Genomic DNA, 24445 nt, shown 5'->3' on the forward strand with positions numbered 1-24445 from the left:
TCTATGTTGTGTTTTTGCGTTTGGCCTGGTATGGTTCTCAGAGGCAGGTGTCGTTAGTTGTCTCTGATTGAGAATCATACTTAGGTAGCCTTTTCCCACTTGTGTTTCGTGTGTGTTTATTTTCTGTCTTTGTGTATGTCACCAGACAGGACTGTTTCGGTTCGTATCATTCTCGTTGTTATTTTTGTTTTAGTGTCCTGAGTAGAATAAATATCGTCATGAACACGTACCACGCTGCTTTGGTCCGATCCTTGCGACTCCTCGTCAGAAGAAGAGGACGAGCGTTACAACTAGCCACTTTAAACTATGCCACTTTGTTTACATACCCTACATTACTCATCTCATATGTATATACTGTACTCGATACCATCTACTGCATCTTGCCTATGCCGTTCTGTACCATCACTCATTCATATATCTTTATGTACATATTCTTTATCCCTTTACACTTGTGTGTATAAGGTAGTAGTTTTGGAATTGTTAGGTTAGATTACTCGTTGGTTATTACTGCATTGTCGGAACTAGAAGCACAAGCATTTCACTACACTCGCATTAACATCTGCTAACCATGTGTATGTGACAAATAAATTTGATTTGATTTGACTGTTTTTAACGGGAAAAAAGAACAGAACAGTGGAATAATAATTATTATCGGATTGTCAACTGCAACATCAGTGTCCAGTAATCATATCAAAGCATAACATGATTATCTCTCTCTCTCTCTATTTCTCTCTCTCTCACTTCAGGAGGGCCTACGGACACTGTGCGTGGCGTACAGGAAGTTGAGCGTGGCTCAGTACGAGGAGACGTGTCACCTGCTGAACAGCGCCAAGCTGGCCCTGCAGGACCGAGACAGGAAGCTGGCAGAGGCCTATGACCTCATTGAGAAGGACTTCGTACTGCTGGGGGCCACCGCCGTGGAGGACAGGTAACGTTCTGGAACCACAGCAGCGTAGAATCATACAATCTACATTGTCTTTTCTACCCAATTCTATTTATATATTCATGGGGCCACCACAGTCGAGGACAGGTACCGATCTAGAATCACAACGTAGAATCAGAACCACCATCTTGTGGATTTTAGATCTATTGCTTTTACTAATTATATTTCTATATTCTGGACAGAATCATTATATTAAGGGCAACTCTCTTTAGAGCTAACAATGTATGGGGCTTGAGAGACAGAGTAGATTAGCAACTGTAGAATTATTTTACTGCTGCTCTTTAATTACTTGTTACTTTTACCTCTTATTCTTTTCCGTATTTTTCGAAACTGCACTGTTGATTAGGGGCATTTCACTGTTGATTAGGGGCATTTCACTGTTGGTTAGGGGCATTTCACTGTTGGTTAGGGGCATTTCACTGTTGGTTAGGGGCATTTCACTGTTGGTTAGGGGCATTTCACTGTTGGTTAGGGGCATTTCACTGTTGGTTAGGGGCATTTCACTGTTGGTTAGGAGCATTTCACTGTTGGTTAGGGGTATTTCACTGTTGGTTAGGGGCATTTCACTGTTGGTTAGGGGCATTTCACTGTTATATTCGGCGCATGTGACTAATACAATTTTGATTTGATTCAACTGAAAGTCAAACTCACTCTCCAAGCCCTAGTTTGCATAGTTAATTAATGACAATCGGACTCACTGACCCGGTCTAGGATGTTAGCTATTGAACGAATCACATTGTTGAACTATAGACCTGACCATTCCTGTAATGATGTTAGCTATTGAACGAATCACATTGTTGAACTATAGACCTGACCATTCCTGTAATGATGTTAGCTATTGAACGAATCACATTGTTGAACTATAGACCTGACCATTCCTGTAATGATGTTAGCTATTGAACGAATCACATTGTTGAACTATAGACCTGACCATTCCTGTAATGATGTTCGCTGTTGAACGAATCACATTGTTGAACTATAGACCTGACCATTCCTGTAATGATGTTAGCTATTGAACGAATCACATTGTTGAACTATAGACCTGACCATTCCTGTAATGATGTTAGCTATTGAACGAATCACATTGTTGAACTATAGACCTGACCATTCCTGTAATGATGTTCGCTGTTGAACGAATCACATTGTTGAACTATAGACCTGACCATTCCTGTAATGATGTTAGCTATTGAACGAATCACATTGTTGAACTATAGACCTGACCATTCCTGTAATGATGTTCGCTGTTGAACGAATCACATTGTTGAACTATAGACCTGACCATTCCTGTAATGATGTTCGCTGTTGAACGAATCACATTGTTGAACTATAGACCTGACCATTCCTGTAATGATGTTAGCTATTGAACGAATCACATTGTTGAACTATAGACCTGACCATTCCTGTAATGATGTTCGCTGTTGAACGAATCACATTGTTGAACTATAGGGCTGACCATTCCTGTAATGATGTTAGCTATTGAACGAATCACATTGTTGAACTATAGACCTGACCATTCCTGTAATGATGTTCGCTGTTGAACGAATCACATTGTTGAACTATAGACCTGACCATTCCTGTAATGATGTTCGCTGTTGAACGAATCACATTGTTGAACTATAGACCTGACCATTCTTGTAATGATGTTCGCTGTTGAACGAATCACATTGTTGAACTATAGACCTGACCATTCCTGTAATGATGTTCGCTGTTGAACGAATCACATTGTTGAACTATAGACCTGACCATTCCTGTAATGATGTTCGCTGTTGAACGAATCACATTGTTGAACTATAGACCTGACCATTCCTGTAATGATGTTCGCTGTTGAAAGAATCACATTGTTGAACTATAGACCTGACCATTCCTGTAATGATGTTCGCTGTTGAACGAATCACATTGTTGAACTATAGACCTGACCATTCCTGTAATGATGTTCGCTGTTGAACGAATCACATTGTTGAACTATAGACCTGACCATTCCAGTAATGATGTTCGCTGTTGAACGAATCACATTGTTGAACTATAGACCTGACCATTCCTGTAATGATGTTCGCTGTTGAACGAATCACATTGTTGAACTATAGACCTGACCATTCCTGTAATGATGTTAGCTATTGAACGAATCACATTGTTGAACTATAGACCTGACCATTCCTGTAATGATGTTAGCTATTGAACGAATCACATTGTTGAACTATAGACCTGACCATTCCTGTAATGATGTTCGCTGTTGAACGAATCACATTGTTGAACTATAGGGCTGACCATTCCTGTAATGATGTTAGCTATTGAACTAATCACATTGTTGAACTATAGACCTGACCATTCCTGTAATGATGTTCGCTGTTGAACGAATCACATTGTTGAACTATAGACCTGACCATTCCTGTAATGATGTTCGCTGTTGAACGAATCACATTGTTGAACTATAGACCTGACCATTCCTGTAATGATGTTCGCTGTTGAACGAATCACATTGTTGAACTATAGACCTGACCATTCCTGTAATGATGTTCGCTGTTGAACGAATCACATTGTTGAACTATAGACCTGACCATTCCTGTAATGATGTTCGCTGTTGAAAGAATCACATTGTTGAACTATAGACCTGACCATTCCTGTAATGATGTTCGCTGTTGAACGAATCACATTGTTGAACTATAGACCTGACCATTCCTGTAATGATGTTCGCTGTTGAACGAATCACATTGTTGAACTATAGACCTGACCATTCCTGTAATGATGTTAGCTATTGAACGAATCACATTGTTGAACTATAGACCTGACCATTCCTGTAATGATGTTCGCTGTTGAACGAATCACATTGTTGAACTATAGACCTGACCATTCCTGTAATGATGTTAGCTGTTGAACGAATCACATTGTTGAACTATAGACCTGACCATTCCTGTAATGATGTTAGCTGTTGAACGAATCACATTGTTGAACTATAGACCTGACCATTCCTGTAATGATGTTCGCTGTTGAACGAATCACATTGTTGAACTATAGACCTGACCATTCCTGTAATGATGGCACGTGTTCTTTCCCAAAGCAGCCTGTGAACCAGTAATATTAGTTAGCTGCAGTCTCTCAGGCTTAACCTCAACATTAACCTCCACATGAACAGTAGCTTCAGTAGTCAGTCAGTCCATATGTTGTGTGTGTCAGTCCCCAGTGCAGCCAGCTAATGAGCAGATAACCACATTATAGTTCCACTGTTATTGATCTCTGCCAGACATCCATAGCAGCTGATGAAGTGTGGTCTCTTGCTGCTCTTCTGTCTGTCAGCACAGACGTCATGCTGAAGCACCAGAGGTTTTACTCTGGTATCAGGTTGGCTTCTGCCCCATTAAATAGAGTCAGTCACAGCCCATCACTTTGCCTTTCTCTCACACACTTCTCTATCTGTCAATCTGTGTGTTAGTGAGTGTGTAGTGTTTTAGTCTCACCATCTTCCTTTACATCTGTCTTTGTCATCATGTTGATGTACGTGTGTGTGTGGGCATGTTGATGCGTGTACGTGTGTGTGTGGGCATGTTGATCGGTGTACGTGTGTGTGTGGGCATGTTGATGCGTGTGTGTGTGTGTGTGTGTGTGTGTGTGTGTGTGTGTGTGTGTGTGTGTGTGTGTGTGTGTGTGTGTGTGTGTGTGTGTGTGTGTGTGTGTGGGCATGTTGATGCGTGTACGTGTGTGTGTGTGTGTGTGTGTGTGTGTGTGTGTGTGTGTGTGTGTGTGTGTGTGTGTGGGCATGTTGATGCGTGTACGTGTGTGTGTGGGCATGTTGATGCGTGTACGTGTGTGTGTGTGTGTGTGTGCGTGTATGTGTGTGTGTGTGTGTGTGTGTGTGTGTCTTTCTGTTTTTCCGTCCGTCTGTGTGATTGTCTGTGACTCCTGGGCTGTGGTGGTAATTAGCTGGTTGGCAGGCAGCAGCGGTGTAGGGAGCTGTGAATCCTAACTGCACTGCAGCTTCGTTATAGACGTCCCTGCTCGGTGACGTTGGACTGCTGCTGCAACAAACCAGCTCCCCAAACACACTCCAGCTCAACACCCCAAAGCCAATTGACTGTGCCAGTGGAGGCTGCTGAGGGGAGGACGGCTCATAATATTGGCTCTAACGGAGAGAATGGAATGGCATCAAACACATGGAAACCACACATTTGGTACCATTCCACTGATTCCGCTCCAGTCATTACCACGAGCCTGTCCTCCCCAATTAAGGTGCCACCAGCCTCCTGGGTACAGTCGTAGCCAAACGTTTTGAGAATGACACAAATATTAATTTTCACAAAGTTTGCTGCCTCAGTGTCTTTATATATTTTTGTCAGATGTTACTCTGGAATACTGAAGTATAATTACAAGCATTTCATAGGTGTCAAAGGCTTTTATTGACAATTACATGAAGTTGATGCAAAGAGTCAATATTTGCAGTGTAGACCCTTCTTTTTCAAGACCTCTGCAATCCGCCCTGGCATGCTGTCAATTAACATCTGGGCCACATCCTGACTGATGGCAGCCCATTCTTGCATAATCAATGCTTGGAGTCTGTCAGAATTTGTGGGTTTTTGTTTGTCCACCCGCCTCTTGAGGATTGACCATAAGTTCACAATAGGATTTAAGGTCTGGGGAGTTTCCTGGCCATGGACCCAAAATATCGATGTTTTGTTCCCCGAGCCACTTAGTTCTCACTTTTGCCTTATGGCACGGTGCTCCATCATGCTGGAAAAGGCATTGTTCGTCACCAAACTGTTCCTGGATGGTTGGGAGAAGTTGCCCTCGGAGGATGTGTTGGTACCATTCTTTATTCATGGCTGTGTTCTTAGGCAAAATTGTGAGTGAGCCCACTCCCTTGGCTGAGAAGCAACCCCACACATGAATGGTCTCAGGATGCTTTACTGTTGGCATGACACAGGACTGATGGTAGCGCTCACCTTGTCTTCTCCGGACAAGCTTTTTTCCGGATGCCCCAAACAATCGGAAAGGGGATTCATCAGAGAAAATTACTTTACCCCAGTCCTCAGCAGTCCAATCCCTGTACCTTTTGCAGAATATCAGTATTTTTCCTGGAGAGAAGTGGCTTCTTTGCTGCCCTTCTTGACACCAGGCCATCCTCCAAAAGACTTCGCCTCACTGTGTGTGCAGATGCACTCACACCTGCCTGCTGCCATTCCTGAGCAAGCTCTGTACTGGTGGTGCCCCGATCCCGCAGCTGAAACAACTTTAGGAGACGGTCATGGCGCTTGCTGGACTTCCTTGGGTGCCCTGAAGCCTTCTGCACAACAATTGAACCGCTCTCCTTGAAGTTCTTGATGAATCGATAAATGGTTGATTTAGGTGCAATCTTACTGGCAGCAATATCCTTGCCTGGGAAGCCCTTTTTGTGCAAAGCAATAATGACGGCAAATGTTTCCTTCCAGGTAACCATGGTTGACAGAGGAAGAACAATGATTCCAAGCACCACCCTCCTTCTGAAGAATCCAGTCTGTTATTCGAACTCAATCAGCATGACAGAGTGATCTCCAGCCGTGTCCTCATCAACACTCACACCTGTGTTAACGAGAGAATCACTGACATGATGTCAGGTGGTTCTTTTGTGGCAGGGCTGAAATGCAGTGAAAATGTTTTTGGGGGATTCATTTCATTTGCATGGCAAAGAGGGACTTTGCAATTAATTGCAATTCATCTGATCACTCTTCATAACATTCTGGAGTGTATGCAACTTGCCATCATACAAACTGAAGCAGCAGACTTTGTGAAAATGAATATTTGTGTCATTCTCAAAACTTTTGGCCATGACTGTACTGTACTTAACTACATTTAGATAGTGAGGGATACTTTTACAGTGTAAAACAGAACCACACTATGTTTTGACAACGGTATCTTACTGGAGATAGTTGGTGTAGGACTTGTATTCTAAACTGTTTGTGTCTTTACCATTCCATTCTACTTGTATTCTAAACTGTTTGTGTCTACACCATTCCATTCTACTTGTATTCTAAACTGTTTGTGTCTGCACCATTCCATTCTACTTGTATTCTAAACTGTTTGTGTCTGCACCATTCCAATCTACTTGTATTCTAAACTGTTTGTGTCTGCACCATTCCATTCTACTTGTATTCTAAGCTGTTTGTGTCTACACCATTCCATTCTACTTGTATTCTAAACTGTTTGTGTCTGCACCATTCCATTCTACTTGTATTCTAAGCTGTTTGTGTCTGCACCATTCCAATCTACTTGTATTCTAAATTGTTTGTGTCTGCACCATTCCATTCTACTTGTATTCTAAACTGTTTGTGTCTGCACCATTCCATTCTACTTGTATTCTAAACTGGTTGTGTCTGCACCATTCCATTCTACTTGTATTCTAAATTGGTTGTGTCTGCACCATTCCATTCTACTTGTATTCTAAACTGTTTGTGTCTGCACCATTCCATTCTACTTGTATTCTAAACTGTTTGTGTCTGCACCATTCCATTCTACTTGTATTCTAAACTGTTTGTGTCTGTACCATTCCATTCCACTTGTATTCTAAACTGTTTGTGTCTGCACCATTCCATTCTACTTGTATTCTAAACTGTTTGTGTCTGCACCATTCCATTCTACTTGTATTCTAAACCTGAACAAATCATCTCTGCTCTGTATGGATGTGGTAGAATTAGAGATTTAGAAATATTATTGAAAGATTGACAGAATGCAGCATGCAGTCTGATGACCATGTACCGCGTTGCTCCATTGACTGCTGATGAACATGTACAGCGTTGCTCCATTGACTGCTGATTACCATGTACAGCGTTGCTCCATTGACTGCTGATGACCATGTACAGCGTTGCTCCATTGACTGCTGATTACCATGTACAGCATTGCTCCATTGACTGCTGATGAACATGTACAGCGTTGCTCCATTGACTGCTGATGACCATGTACAGCGTTGTTCCATTGACTGCTGATCACCATGTACAGCGTTGTTCCATTGACTGCTGATGACCATGTACAGCGTTGTTCCATTGACTGCTGATGACCATGTACAGCGTTGCTCCATTGACTGCTGATGACCATGTACAGTGTTGCCCCATTGACTGCTGATGACCATGTACAGCGTTGCCCCATTGACTGCTGATGACCATGTACAGCGTTGCTCCATTGACTGCTGATGACCATGTACAGCGTTGCTCCATTGACTGCTGATGACCATGTACAGCGTTGCTCCATTGACTGCTGATGACCATGTACAGTGTTGCTCCATTGACTGCTGCCTGACTTTATGTTGCCTGTTCTCCAGGCTCCAGGACAAGGCAGCAGACACCATCGAGTCTCTCCAGAAGGCTGGGATGAAGGTGTGGGTGCTGACCGGAGACAAGATGGAGACGGCGGCGGCTACTTGTTACGCTAGCAAGCTGTTCCGCCGCTCCACACAGATACTGGAGCTGACCACCAAACGCACCGAGGAACAGAGTCTACATGACGTTCTGTTTGACCTGAGTAAAACTGTACTCAGGCAGCATAGTAGCATGACCAGAGACACCTTCTCAGGGTGGGTGCCGGGATCCCAACACACACACACACACTCACACGTTACGGTTAAGGTTCACTTTTGGGCTTAGAGTTAGAGTTAAGTTTAGGGTTAGGAGTTAGGGAAAATAGGATTTTGAATGGTTATAAATTGTGTCCCCCCACAAGGTTAGTTAAAGACTGTGTGTGTATTTGTGTGTGTGTCCTCAGTCTGTCTGCTGACTGTGTGGACTACGGTCTGATCATTGACGGGGCCACCCTGTCTGCGGTGCTGAAGCCCAGTCAGGAGGACTCCAGTCAGGGGAACTACAAGGAGATCTTCCTGGAGATCTGTAGGAACTGCAGCGCTGTGCTCTGTTGCCGCATGGCTCCCCTCCAGAAAGCACAGGTAGCCTAACAGGCCGAGTTATTTCAAACGACACGTTTACACACCTATTTCTGACCAACATGACTTTGGTGTCATGTGATCCGTCATGGCTAGGTTAATTGAAGGAAGCACTGACACAGTCTGATGGAGTGTTGAGCTGGTTGATGTTTCACCTCTCTACTGGACTCCACTACCTCCCTCCCCCACCTCTGGTCTCTGGTTACCAATTAGTGCCACTTCAGACTGTTGCCCTTCTCGCTCTCTCTCCACTCTATTTCTCTCCGACACATTACCTTTCTGTCTCCCTCTCTTCTCTCTCTCTCTCTCTCTCTCTCTCTCACATTAGACCCCACCTGTCATAGCAGACGTTATTTGGGACTGAGGAGTTACAGTATATTATATTCAGCTCTGTCTGACATGGCTGTCACTATCTCTTACTGAGGTGTTCTATTGAGCTCTCTCTCATATGACTGTCTCCATCTTTACTGAGGAGTTCTATTGAGCTCTCTGATATGACTGTCACTATCTCTTACTGAGGAGTTCTATTGACCTCTGTCTGATATGACTGTCACTATCTCTTACTGAGGAGTTCTATTGAGCTCTGTCTGACTGTCACTATCTCTTACTGAGGAGTTCTATTGAGCTCTCTCTCATATGACTGTCTCCATCTTTACTGAGGAGTTCTATTGAGCTCTGTCTGACTGTCACTATCTCTTACTGAGGAGTTCTATTGAGCTCTCTCTCATATGACTGTCTCCATCTTTACTGAGGAGTTATATTGAGCTCTGTCTGACTGTCACTATCTCTTACTGAGGAGTTCTATTGACCTCTGTCTGATATGACTGTCACTATCTCTTACTGAGGAGTTCTATTGACCTCTGTCTGATATGACTGTCTCCATCTTTACTGAGGAGTTATATTGAGCTCTGTCTGATATGACTGTCACTATCTCTTACTGAGGAGTTCTATTGACCTCTGTCTGATATGACTGTCACTATCTCTTTCTGCACAATAGCACCCTTCCCTCTACTTCTCCTCCACTGTGCTAGGAGGCAGAGGAATATGGGCTGTGATGTAATATGTACTGACATTCACATAGGAAGTCTTACTACTACAAGTATCCTCTCTGTCACGTTAATATAGGTTAATATACAGTGGTTAGGTTCATATAACATTGTCTGTAGGTTTAGCTCTAACTCTCTTTACAAAGATGGTCTATATTAGACATATCTTCTTTGATGAATTATAGATTTTAAAAAACGGTTATCTCACTGATCCTGAAACGTTGTGTTGCCAGATTGTGAAGCTGATCAAATCGTCTCCAGAACACCCCATCACGCTAGCCATTGGAGACGGGGCTAATGATGTTAGCATGATCCTGGAGGCTCACGTGGGCATCGGTTAGTATTACCCTGTTCACTGTAAATGGACCTCTTTTCAATAAAGTTATTTGAATTTGAATACGATTTAGATTGGTTGATTTTATATATATTTGAATGTAGTTTTATATATTTTTATTCATGTATATGACTCGCATAACAAATGGTAAAAGCGCTTAGTCATGTCCTCCCCTAAGGCATCATGGGTAAAGAGGGTCGCCAGGCAGCGCGGAACAGCGACTACGCCATCCCGAAGTTCAAACACCTGAAGAAGATGCTGCTGGTTCACGGACACTACTACTACATCCGCATCTCAGAGCTTGTACAGTACTTCTTCTACAAAGTGAGTGTTTTCTCACTAAATGTAACTTAGGACTACTGATGATTTAAGCATTAAAACATAATTTTCTTTTTCCTCAGAATGTCGCCTTCATCTTCCCTCAGTTCCTCTACCAGTTCTTCTGTGGCTTCTCCCAACAGGTACATAAAATATGTTCCCAAAAATTGTAGTACTTTAAACCATGACTTTGTGGAGAAGTTTGAATTGTTTTTCTCTGGTTAAGAATGCAGGACAAATGAGTAAGGTATAAATATTGTTTTAAATGACTGATCTTGGTTGTTCTCTACCATCCTGTCTCTCTCCAGCCGCTGTATGACACAGCCTATCTGACACTGTACAATATCAGCTTTACCTCTCTACCCATCCTGCTCTTCAGCCTCATCGAGCAGCACATCAACATGGACATCCTCAAGAAAGACCCCTCCCTCTACAGGTACACTACATGACCAAAGTTTGTGGACACCTGCTCGTCGAACATCTCGCTCCAAAATCATAGGCATTAATAAGGAGTTGGTCCCCCATTTTGTTGCTATAACAGCCTCCACTCTACTGGGAAGACTTTCCACTAGATGTTGGAACATTGCTACAGGGACTTGCTTCCTTTCAGCCAGAAGAGCATTAGTGAGGTCGGGCACTGATGTTGGGCGATTAAGCTGGCTTACAGTTGGCGTTCCAATTCATCCCAAAAATGTTTGATGGGGTTGAGGTCAGGGCTCTGTGCAGGCCAGTCAAGTTCTTCCACACCGATCTCGACAAACCATTTCTGTTTGAACCTCGCTTTGTGCACAGGGGCATTGTCATGCTGAAACAGGAAAGGGCCTTCTCCAAACTGTTGCCACAAAGTTGGAAGCACAGAATCATCTAGAATGTCATTGTATGCAGTAGCGTTAAGATATCCCTTCACTGGAACTAAGGGGCCTAGCCCGAACCATGAAAAACAGCCCCAGACAATTATTCCTCCACTAAACTTTACAGTTGTCACTATCCATTGGGGCAGGCAGCGTTCCCCTGGCATCCTCCAACGGACACAGTGTATTTTACAATAGTTATCTTTTGTTTGTTTTTAATCCCATCCTTCAGCAGAAGGCCAGTTTTATTGCTTCTTTAATCAAAACAACAGTTTTCAGCTGTGCTAACATAATTGCAAAAGGAGTTTCTAATGATCAATTAGCCTTTTAAAATGATAAACTTGGATTAGCTAACACAACGTGCCATTGGAACACAGGAGTGATGGTTGCTGATAATGGATTATAATCCAAGGTGGCATAGCAGTTCAGACGTCTTTTGTCCTCGTCTTGTCGTGTCCTGTATATATATATATTTACAACTTTTTATTTTTTATTTTATTTTTATTTTCCATCAACTCATCTTCAAAACACTCTCCTGCAACCCGCCTCACCAATGTATATTTATAAAAAAGTATTATTTACCTCAGATCTGTAATCCTCCAAGAAGCTAGCCAGAAACTCCAAGAAGCTAGCCTGAAACTAGCCAGAAGCTAATCCAGAAGCTAGTTCAGAAGCTAGTTAGCTCCTTTACTGGCAAATCGTTAGTATTCAGCTAACCACGGTTTGTGGTCATCAGCTATCCTTTAGCTCGAAAATCTATCGCCAGTTCTGTACGGCGCAGCGCGGCTCGGAACGGAACATACCGGACCAATTTTTCTCTCCATGTCCCTGGATTTCGACTGCTCTCTGGACATTCATACCCGGATCTCACAGCTAGCTAGCTGCTATCCGTGTGACTATCGGCCTTCGTCGATTCCGGAGCAAACATCAATTATTCCGGAGCTAGCAAGCTCCGTCAATCACTCCTGAGTTCCATCAATCACACCTGGGCTGCAGTCACCTATCCGGACCCGTTTTACTGCCTTCGCGGAGCCCCACCGGGCCTTCACAACTGGACTGCCGACGTTATCTACCCGAAGGAGTTATTCGGATGGCTCCTCCGTCGCGACGTTACCTGAACGCCCATCTGCGGCCTGCTAACCGTTAGCTGTCTTACCGGCTGCTATCTGAATAGACAATCGGACAATTTATATTTCTTTTGTTTTTTATTTTTTTATAATCCTCCTCATTTTTTATTTTTTTATTTTTTTGTATCTTTTTATTTGATTATATTTATTTATTTATTATTATTATTATTTTTTTTTAAATTATTATTATGTTTTCTTCTTGGGCCTCTATAACTATATCTATTGTTTTTATTTTTGTTGTTGTTGTGTGATTTGGATGAATCCCCTCTACCACACGGAACCCCACTAATCTACTGACGGAACGCAAGAGGTGGCTAACAACAGACCTCCATCCTATGCTAGCTTGCTACCGATGCCCTGGCTAGCTGTCTAAATCACCAACCAACCTCTCCACTCACCGGACCCTTTTGATCACTCGACTAAGCATGCCTCTCCTTAATGTCAATATGTCTTGTCCATTGCTGTTCTGGTTAGTGTTTATTGGCTTATTTCACTGTAGAGCCTCTAGTCCTGCTCACTATACCTTATCCAACCTATTAGTTCCACCACCCACACATGCAATGACATCTCCTGGTTTCAACGATGTTTCTAGAGACAATATCTCTCTCTTCATCACTCAATACCTAGGTTTACCTCCACTGTATTCACATCCTACCATACATTTGTCTGTACATTATACCTTGATGCTATTTTATCGCCCCCAGAAACCTCCTTTTACTCTATGTTCCAGACGTTCTAGACGACCAATTCTCATAGCTTTTAGCCGTACCCTTATTCTACTCCTCCTATGTTCCTCTGGCGATGTAGAGGTGAATCCAGGCCCTGCAGTGCCTAGCTCCACTCCTATTCCCCAGGCGCTCTCTTTTGACGACTTCTGTAACCGTAATAGCCTTGGTTTCATGCATGTTAACATTAGAAGCCTCCTCCCTAAGTTTGTTCTATTCACTGCTTTAGCACACTCTGCCAACCCGGATGTTCTAGCTGTGTCTGAATCCTGGCTTAGGAAGACCACCAAAAATTCAGACATTTTAATTCCAAACTACAACATTTTCAGACAAGATAGAACTGCCAAAGGGGGCGGTGTTGCAATCTACTGCAAAGATAGCCTGCAGAGTTCTGTCCTACTATCCAGGTCTGTACCCAAACAATTTGAACTTCTACTTTTAAAAATCCACCTCTCTAAAAACAAGTCTCTCACCGTTGCCGCCTGCTATAGACCACCCTCTGCCCCCAGCTGTGCTCTGGACACCATATGTGAACTGATTGCCCCCCATCTATCTTCAGAGTTCGTGCTGCTAGGCGACCTAAACTGGAACATGCTTAACACCCCAGCCATCCTACAATCTAAACTTGATGCCCTCAATCTCACACAAATTATCAATGAACCTACCAGGTACCTCCCCAAAGCCTTAAACACGGGCACCCTCATAGATATCATCCTAACCAACTTCCCCTCTAAATACACCTCTGCTGTCTTCAACCAAGATCTCAGCGATCACTGCCTCATTGCCTGCATCCGTAATGGGTCAGCGGTCAAACGACCTCCACTCATCACTGTAAAACGCTCCCTGAAACACTTCTGCGAGCAGGCCTTTCTAATCGACCTGGCCGGGGTATCCTGGAAGGATATTGATCTCATCCCGTCAGTAGAGGATGCCTGGATATTTAAAAAAAAATGCCTTCCTAACCATCTTAAATAAACATGCCCCATTCAAGAAATTTAGAACCAGGAACAGATATAGCCCTTGGTTCTCCCCAGACCTGACTGCCCTTAACCAACACAAAAACATCCTATGGCGTTCTGCATTAGCATCGAACAGCCCCCGTGATATGCAGCTGTTCAGGGAAGCTAGAAACCATTATACACAGGCAGTTAGAAAAGCCAAGGCTAGCTTTTTCAAGCAGAAATTTGCTTCCTGCAACACTAACTCAAAAAAGTTCTGGGACACTGTAAAGTCCATGGAGAATAAGAACACCTCCTCCCAGCTGCCCACTGCACTGAAGATAGGAAACACTGTCACCACTGATAAATCCACCATAATTGAGAATTTCAATAAGCATTTTTCTACGGCTGGCCATGCTTTCCACCTGGCTACTCCTACCCCGGACAACAGCACTGCACCCCCAACAGCAACTCGCCCAAGCCTTCCCCATTTCTCCTTCTCCCAAATCCATTCAGCTGATGTTCTGAAAGAGCTGCAAAATCTGGACCCCTACAAATCAGCCGGGCTAGACAATCTGGACCCTTTCTTTCTAAAATTATCTGCCGAAATTGTTGCCACCCCTATTACTAGCCTGTTCAACCTCTCTTTCGTGTCGTCTGAGATTCCCAAAGATTGGAAAGCAGCTGCAGTCATCCCCCTCTTCAAAGGGGGGGACACTCTTGACCCAAACTGCTATAGACCTATATCTATCCTACCGTGCCTTTCTAAGGTCTTCGAAAGCCAAGTCAACAAACAGATTACCGACCATTTCGAATCTCACCATACCTTCTCTGCTATGCAATCTGGTTTCAGAGCTGGTCATGGGTGCACCTCAGCCACGCTCAAGGTCCTAAACGATATCTTAACCGCCATCGATAAGAAACATTACTGTGCAGCCGTATTCATTGATCTGGCCAAGGCTTTCGACTCTGTCAATCACCATATCCTCATCGGCAGACTCGACACTCTTGGTTTCTCAAATGATTGCCTCGCCTGGTTCACCAACTACTTCTCTGATAGAGTTCAGTGTGTCAAATCGGAGGGTCTGCTGTCCGGACCTCTGGCAGTCTCTATGGGGGTGCCACAGGGTTCAATTCTTGGACCGACTCTCTTCTCTGTATACATCAATGAGGTCGCTCTTGCTGCTGGTGAGTCCCTGATCCACCTCTACGCAGACGACACCATTCTGTATACTTCCGGCCCTTCTTTGGACACTGTGTTAACAACCCTCCAGGCAAGCTTCAATGCAATACAACTCTCCTTCCGTGGCCTCCAATTGCTCTTAAATACAAGTAAAACTAAATGCATGCTCTTCAACCGATCGCTACCTGCACCTACCCGCCTGTCCAACATCACTACTCTGGACGGCTCTGACTTAGAATACGTGGACAACTACAAATACTTAGGTGTCTGGTTAGACTGTAAACTCTCCTTCCAGACCCATATCAAACATCTCCAATCCAAAGTTAAATCTAGAATTGGCTTCCTATTTCGCAACAAAGCATCCTTCACTCATGCTGCCAAACATACCCTTGTAAAACTGACCATCCTACCAATCCTCGACTTTGGCGATGTCATTTACAAAATAGCCTCCAATACCCTACTCAACAAATTGGATGCAGTCTATCACAGTGCAATCCGTTTTATCAGCAAAGCCCCATATACTACCCACCATTGCGACCTGGACGCTCTCGTTGGCTGGCCCTCGCTTCATACTCGTCGCCAAACCCACTGGCTCCATGTCATCTACAAGACCCTGCTAGGTAAAGTCCCCTTATCTCAGCTCGCTGGTCACCATAGCATCTCCCACCTGTAGCACACGCTCCAGCAGGTATATCTCTCTAGTCACCCCCAAAACCAATTCTTTCTTTGGCCGCCTCTCCTTCCAGTTCTCTGCTGCCAATGACTGGAACGAACTACAAAAATCTCTGAAACTGGAAACACTTATCTCCCTCACTAGCTTTAAGCACCAACTGTCAGAGCAGCTCACAGATTACTGCACCTGTACATAGACCACCTATAATTTAGCCCAAACAACTACCTCTTTCCCAACTGTATTTAATTTTAATTTATTTATTTATTTTGCTCCTTTGCACCCCATTATTTTTATTTCTACTTTGCACATTCTTCCATTGCAAAACTACCATTCCAGTATTTTACTTGCTATATTGTATTTACTTTGCCATCATGGCCTTTTTTGCCTTTACCTCCCTTCTCACCTCATTTGCTCACATTGTATATAGACTTGTTTATACTGCATTATTGACTGTATGTTTGTTTTTACTCCATGTGTAACTCTGTGTTGTTGTATGTGTCGAACTGCTTTGCTTTATCTTGGCCAGGTCGCAATTGTAAATGAGAACTTGTTCTCAACTTGCCTACCTGGTTAAATAAAGGTAAAATAAAAATAAAAAAAATAAAATGGGCCTCTGTACACCTATGTAGATATTCTATTAACAATCAGCCGTTACCAGCTACTATAGTCATTTACAACATTAACCAATTCTGTACTGCATTTCTGAACAATTTGATGTTATTTTAACCGACAAAAAAGTGTTTTTCTTTAAAAAACAAGACATTTCTAAGTGACCCTAAACATGTGAACGGTAGTGTACTCCTGTTTACACCTGTCAGCAACAGGTGCGGCTGAAATAGCTGAATCCATTCATTTGAAGTTGTGTCCACATACTTTTGTATATATCATGTAGGCGCTTACTGCCTGTCCCAGCATGCAATAGTGTGATGTGATACATTTCTGTAGACTGTTAGAAAATCTCATTTTGGGAATGTTCCTCAGTTGATCTCTTCCACAGCGTTTCCTCAGAGCAGATAATTGTAAAATCCTACCAGCTCTTGGCAAACTGTGACTGCCATCTCTCTCCTCATATGAACTCTGTTACTAAACAACAGCCGAATTCACATTCTCAAGATGTTGTAAGACGTTACAAGATAATAATAGAATCACGTAGACACACTTGTTTGTGAATCCATATATACAGTGTAAAGCTCACATTGTTCAGTGGTGTTGCCAGTAAATGCTTGATGTTTTTGTTTGCTTTTCCTCTCTCTGCCTGGTGACAATCAATACTCCATTTTCCTGCTAGCTACCTATGGGTAATTGTGTGGAAAATTTAGGCTAACAATGCAGCAGGCAGAAAGGCATCTGACTGGCATCAGGTCATTCCTCCATGCCTGGATTTGTCAGCTAACTGTTAAATCAATGCTGCCTTGCTCACGGTTGTGGTGGAGGAATGCTGTTTTAGCTCTGGAGACTAATAGAAAGTGTAATTGCTGTTAGCTTGGAATTCTTCTGGTTAAAGGGACAATTCACCCCAAAATCTAAATGTGTCAGACATTAGTATGAATTGAAAGGAATCTACAACTGAATGGGAAAACAATAGAACCATCTAATTAAATCCCCAAATACATGGTATATGGACTAATGTAATGCAAGCATTATGCTCAGGTGTCTGGTCATCAGGACATAGCTCAGAACTCCCTCCTACAGTGCCTTGCGAAAGTATTCGGCCCCCTTGAACTTTGCGACCTTTTGCCACATTTCAGGCTTCAAACATAAAGATATAAAACTGTATTTTTTTGTGAAGAATCAACAACAAGTGGGACACAATCATGAAGTGGAACGACATTTATTGGATATTTCAAACTTTTTTAACAAATCAAAAACTGAAAAATTGGGCGTGCAAAATTATTAAGCCCCCTTAAGTTAATACTTTGTAGCGCCACCTTTTGCTGCGATTACAGCTGTAAGTCGCTTGGGGTATGTCTCTATCAGTTTTGCACATCGAGAGACTGACATTTTTTCCCATTCCTCCTTGCAAAACAGCTCGAGCTCAGTGAGGTTGGAAGGAGAGCATTTGTGAACAGCAGTTTTCAGTTCTTTCCACAGATTCTCGATTGGATTCAGGTCTGGACTTTGACTTGGCCATTCTAACACCTGGATATGTTTATTTTTGAACCATTCCATTGTAGATTTTGCCTTATGTTTTGGATCATTGTCTTGTTGGAAGACAAATCTCCGTCCCAGTCTCAGGTCTTTTGCAGACTCCATCAGGTTTTCTTCCAGAATGGTCCTGTATTTGGCTCCATCCATCTTCCCATCAATTTTAACCATCTTCCCTGTCCCTGCTGAAGAAAAGCAGGCCCAAACCATGATGCTGCCACCACCATGTTTGACAGTGGGGATGGTGTGTTCAGGGTGATGAGCTGTGTTGCTTTTACGCCAAACATAACGTTTTGCATTGTTGCCAAAAAGTTCAATTTTGGTTTCATCTGACCAGAGCTTTCTTCTTGCCACTCTTCCATAAAGGCCAGATTTGTGCAATATACGACTGATTGTTGTCCTATGGACAGAGTCTCCCACCTCAGCTGTAGATCTCTGCAGTTCATCCAGAGTGATCATGGGCCTCTTGGCTGCATCTCTGATCAGTCTTCTCCTTGTATGAGCTGAAAGTTTAGAGGGACGGCCAGGTCTTGGTAGATTTGCAGTGGTCTGATACTCCTTCCATTTCAATATTATCGCTTGCACAGTGCTCCTTGGGATGTTTAAAGCTTGGGAAATCTTTTGGTATCCAAATCCGGCTTTAAACTTCTTCACAACAGTATCTCGGACCTGCCTGGTGTGTTCCTTGCTCTCTGCGCTTTTAACGGACCTCTGAGACTATCACAGTGCAGGTGCATTTATACGGAGACTTGATTACACACAGGTGGATTGTATTTATCATCATTAGTCATTTAGGTCAACATTGGATCATTCAGAGATCCTCACTGAACTTCTGGAGAGAGTTTGCTGCACTGAAAGTAAAGGGGCTGAATAATTTTGCACGCCCAATTTTTCAGTTTTTGATTTGTTAAAATTTATTGAAATTATTGAAATATCCAATAAATGTCGTTCCACTTCATGATTGTGTCCCACTTGTTGTTGATTCTTCACAAAAAAAGACAGTTTTATATCTTTATGTTTGAAGCCTGAAATGTGGCAAAAGGTCGCAAAGTCCAAGGGGGCCGGATACTTTCGCAAGGCACTGTATATTTACTGTATATAATGTGTACTGTAATGTTTCCTTTCTACAGGGACATAGCTCAGAACTCCCTCCTATATTTACTGTATATAATGTGTACTGTAATGTTTCCTCTCTACAGGGACATAGCTCAGAACTCCCTCTTATATTTACTGTATATCATTGTTAGGAATTTTATGAATAATGACTAAACAATATTTACATTTAAATAGAACTATAACTAATTAAACTCTACCCTGTTTTACAATATCAGATTTATTATGTTAGTTCCTAAGAAAGAGGTTATGTAGCATGGATAAGGGGTAATTGGAAATGATAACCATTGTGGAAGAAGGAATGTATGTGTGTGTCTAAAGTAAGCAAAGAGGGTAATTAACCTATGTTTGAACCGACTCAGCTATAAATCTGTGGCGATCAAATAAGACAGCGAGAGCCCCTCCAGGTTTTCCTTATCTGGAACTGTCTGCTAAGTTGTAAGAAACTATGGTGAGACTTCAGGAGTTAATCCAGATAAAGTGTGTCAGGTATGTGCGCTAGTGAGTTGGAATGAACTTTTGAACCTGCTTTCTCCTGGTCGAGAGGAGGAGATACATTTTTATAACCTATGACGTCATATTTGATATATAAACTGTTGTACAGGGTTCTATGAGCAGCGCTCTCGAGAATAAATGCTATTGGCTAAGTTTGGTAGACTGGTCTCTGTCTATTTTATGCAAATAAGGATCTTACAAATTCTTCGAAACAGACAGTGATTTTTATTGAATTGGTTAATGAACACATATAGGAATTGTAAAATTCCTTTGACAATAATGTGTACTGTAATGTTTCCTCTCTACAGGGACATAGCTCAGAACTCCCTCCTATATTTACTGTGTATAATGTGTACTGTAATGTTTCCTCTCTACAGGGACATAGCTAAGAACTCCCTCCTATATTTACTGTATATAATGTGTACTGTAATGTTTCCTCTCTACAGGGACATAGCTCAGAACTCCCTCCTATATTTACTGTGTATAATGTGTACTGTAATGTTTCCTCTCTACAGGGACATAGCTCAGAACTCCCTCCTATATTTACTGTATATAATGTGTACTGTAATGTTTCCTCTCTACAGGGACATAGCTCAGAACTCCCTCCTATATTTACTGTGTATAATGTGTACTGTAATGTTTCCTCTCTACAGGGACATAGCTAAGAACTCTCTTCTGCGTTGGCCCATTTTCATCTACTGGACCTTCCTGGGGGTGTTCGACGCCATCGTCTTCTTCTTTGGTTCTTACTTCCTGTTCAACAACAGCACCTTCACCAGCAACGGACAGGTAAAGACACCGTCGCCGTGGCTACTGGAGTACTGCGTTAAAGAGTATATGTTGGTGTGAAGTTATAAAATGATCATCTGATCATACTGCACTTCTCCAAGCCCATGTCAAGTGTTTATGTTCCTGCCGTGAAGGAGTGTCCAGTGATTGTGATGTGGAGTGGCTGGTTGTGACTGTGGGTTATGAGTGAGTTCACTGGTCGCACACAGGTTGGATCGACACTGTTTCCACGGTTTATCAACGTGGAAAACGTAATTGTCACCAATGTACATACTTTTCATCAAGTTTTGACCCCGCTTTTACCCACAATTCAACATGGACCTTTGAGTTCATTTGACATTGAATTCATGTTAGTGAACAACATTCTAAAACTTCAGTCAGTACAGCTGTCGTCTGTGGAAGGTGTGGTGATTTTAGGTAAATGGATGACATGAGATCTCCTGGCCTGCAGATTCACCTGTGATCCTTTGCATAAAACCATGACCGGATCTCTCATTCATATCTATGAAAGGAAAGCATGTTGAGTCTGCAGACATCTTTCTCTGTGCTGTTTCTCCTTTTATACCTCTTCCTTTATATCACTTTAACCTGTTGGATTGCTTTGATTGGCCTGTTTTTGCTTTATTTCCTTTGAATATCAGATGTTTTAGTTTTCTGGCTTCCAGTTCTTTTATTTTCTTCCTCTTTTTCCTCCTCTTCTTCTCCTCTTACCTTTATGTTGCTTGTTCTTTATGCTTCTCGTTCTCTCCTCAGCTAATGACAACCAACACACAGATGGTAAGCCTGTCCCTATCTGTCTGTCACCCTGGTTTAGTTTTAGTTGGACTGTCCCCCCCCCTCCCCCCTCCACTGCCCGTCACATTGCGTAACCAAACCGCCCGTCATCATCTCATCCAATAGGTATCCCCTCATATCCAACCCCTACTGCCTGTATAGGCCAATGAGCTGTAGGTATATCCGTGTAGTAATAGTAGACCCATACTTCAACTCCACTCTTGTCTCGTTGTGTAGTTGCCGTAGTCCAGACTTCCTCATGTTGTTTGTGTGTCCGGAACAGTGGTTTCTGCTAGTAGACATCCACCATGGAGGGTGGTAGGCAGTGGTTTCTGCTAGTAGACATCCACCATGGAGGGTGGTAGGCAGTGGTTTCTGCTAGTAGACATCCACCATGGAGGGTGGTAGGCAGTGGTTTCTGCTAGTAGACATCCACCATGGAGGGTGGTAGGCAGTGGTTTCTGCTAGTAGACATCCACCATGGAGGGTGGTAGGCAGTGGTTTCTGCTAGTAGACATCCACCATGGAGGGTGGTAGGCAGTGGTTTCTGCTAGTAGACATCCACCATGGAGGGTGGTAGGGAACGGCTCATATTGAGTCTTTAGGTCAGGGTTTTGTTTCCGCCCAGCTTTAACACACCTGTTGTAGATAATCAACAAATGGTATTGATCTATAACACAATTGATCTGGTGTGTTAGAGCTGGGCTGGAACAAAAGCCTGTACACGCCGCGACCCTCCAGGACCAGGATTGGCTACCCCTACTCTAAGATGTCATCTCCTGTCAGAACGCAAGGCTGAAGACTGTAAGACTGGGTCAGGCATCAGGGTATTAGAGCTTAGGGTTCACACTGTTCCACCCGTACACTATAGACTACAGTATGTGACAAAGGAAATGAATGGCCAAGTACATTTGACGGATATTGTTGTATAGGACTGGATATCGGGTTGGATATTTCATAGTTATGCAATTTGAAACAAAATGACCGTCTGTGGAGCTGACTAGACTTCTATTTCAAACTTATTGTCTTGGTGGTATATTTGGCAGAAAAAAAGGAAAGGAAGAAAACAGCAAGTATAAACAACACAGACAGAAGGAGTCTGTTTTTCATGGTTCTCTTCTATCACTGCATTTCATTGGCCCTTGCAGTAGTTTTAAAGAAGCAGCTCATTTTGACTGTTACAAGGATAGTTCTCCCTCAGTCAAGGTTTGTCAGGTGTATTCATACATTGGGGGGAATTCTCCCTTTAAGCCCCCTTGAGGAAAGCAGGTGGGTTTATGTGTTGGTAGGTAACTTCATGTTGTTGACCCTCATCACCGTTGGTTTGGGTATTAGCATTCCATCAACATCACAAGCTATTTGAACGTACAGAACATGTCTTATTTGTAAAAATGTTTATTTTAGAGACACATCTAGGTAATTTCAGGTTATTATGTACTTTAAATGCAGAATTAAGAGAAATAGTGCACATATTGTTGTTGTTTGAAGCAGCTTGAAAATAGTTTAATATCCATTTTCCATCTCTGCACTGGTTTGACTTCATATAACTGAATGAAAAAAAACATCTCTGGAAAATACAACTAAACTGTGTGATTTTGTATGGATTAATCCTGGATAATTGCTCATTTTAAAAGCTAAACATAGCAACAAACATATGTAGTAATGCAAAGGAAATTTAGTTAGTCAAGGCTGACTGTAATTACAGTAGCATACTGTCCTCTGAAATGGCTGCATGTCTAATAGTGTGATTTCTCTCTGTAATACCTTCCTCTCCACAGATGTTTGGTAACTGGACGTTTGGGACTCTGGTCTTCACTGTGCTGGTGTTCACAGTCACCTTAAAGGTACAGTAACATCCTACTCATCACCACCGCTAAGGCACTACTTTACAGTAACATCCTACCCATCACCACCGCTAAGGCACTACTTTACAGTAACATCCTACCCATCACCACCGCTAAGGCACTACTTTACAGTAACATCCTACCCATCACCACCGCTAAGGCACTACTTTACAGTAACATCCAACCCATCACCACTGCTAAGGCACTTCTTTACAGTAACATCCTACCCATCACCACCGCTAAGGCACTACTTTACAGTAACATCCTACTCATCACCACCGCTAAGGCACTACTTTACAGTAACATCCTACCCATCACCACCGCTAAGGCACTACTTTACAGTAACATCCTACCCATCACCACCGCTAAGGCACTACTTTACAGTAACATCCTACCCATCACCACCGCTAAGGCACTACTTTACAGTAACATCCGACCCATCACCACTGCTAAGGCACTTCTTTACAGTAACATCCTACCCATCACCACCGCTAAGGCACTACTTTACAGTAACATCCTACCCATCACCACCGCTATCTCTTTCTGTCTCTCTCTTTCTGTCTCTCTTTCTGTCTCTCTCTGTCTCTCTCTCTGTCTGTCTCTCTCGCTGTCTCTCTCTCTGTCTCTCTGTCTCTGTGTCTCTCTCTGTCTCTCTCCATCTCACAGCTCGCCCTGGACACACACTACTGGACATGGATCAACCACTTTGTCATCTGGGGCTCGCTGCTTTTCTTCGTCATCTTCTCTCTGCTTTGGGGAGGCATCATTTGGTATGTTTTAGTATATCCTATAGCTTTCTGTTCTTCATGTTACCAGGGGAAATACTATGTGTTTATGCAGATGTTATAAACATAGATATAGGTGAAATAGATCTTGTCTTCTCGGTCTCCCTACCAGAGGTTGTACTATATGTTTATGCAGATGTTATAAACATAAATATAGACAAAATAGATCCTGTCCTCTGTGTCCCTACCAGAGGTTGTACTATGTGTTCATTGAGAGGTTCTAGATGTATAATAACTAGATCCTCTCTCCTCTCCCCAGGCCCTTCCTGAACTACCAGAGGATGTACTATGTGTTTATTCAGATGTTGTCCAGCGGTCCGGCCTGGCTCAGCATCATCCTGCTCATCGTCACCAGTTTGCTGCCTGACGTGGTCAAGAAGGTCGTCTGCAGGGCCCTGTGGCCCACCACCACAGAACGCATCCAGGTGGGCGAGCGCGCACACACACACACACACACACACACACACA

At 42.9% G+C, this 24445-nt stretch overlaps 1 protein-coding gene across 1 annotated transcript in view; it reads left to right on the forward strand.

The window, feature by feature from the left end:
• Window positions 1–746: 746 nt before the first annotated feature.
• Window positions 747–24445, forward strand: part of LOC109879671 (probable phospholipid-transporting ATPase IH) — a gene marked incomplete at its 5' end in the record, with an annotated part of 28071 nt that continues 4372 nt past the window's right edge. The window contains 12 exons of the mRNA XM_031815957.1: window positions 747–928; window positions 8223–8474; window positions 8663–8840; window positions 10117–10219; window positions 10396–10541; window positions 10619–10678; window positions 10844–10971; window positions 20439–20574; window positions 21328–21351; window positions 23127–23192; window positions 23859–23962; window positions 24237–24402. Of these exons, the coding sequence (XP_031671817.1) occupies window positions 747–928; window positions 8223–8474; window positions 8663–8840; window positions 10117–10219; window positions 10396–10541; window positions 10619–10678; window positions 10844–10971; window positions 20439–20574; window positions 21328–21351; window positions 23127–23192; window positions 23859–23962; window positions 24237–24402 (1545 nt within the window). The remainder of the gene's footprint in view (window positions 929–8222; window positions 8475–8662; window positions 8841–10116; window positions 10220–10395; window positions 10542–10618; window positions 10679–10843; window positions 10972–20438; window positions 20575–21327; window positions 21352–23126; window positions 23193–23858; window positions 23963–24236; window positions 24403–24445) is intronic.

This window comes from Oncorhynchus kisutch, unplaced genomic scaffold (assembly GCF_002021735.2).
Source record: "Oncorhynchus kisutch isolate 150728-3 unplaced genomic scaffold, Okis_V2 scaffold715, whole genome shotgun sequence".
Classification (NCBI taxonomy): Eukaryota; Metazoa; Chordata; class Actinopteri; order Salmoniformes; family Salmonidae; genus Oncorhynchus; species Oncorhynchus kisutch.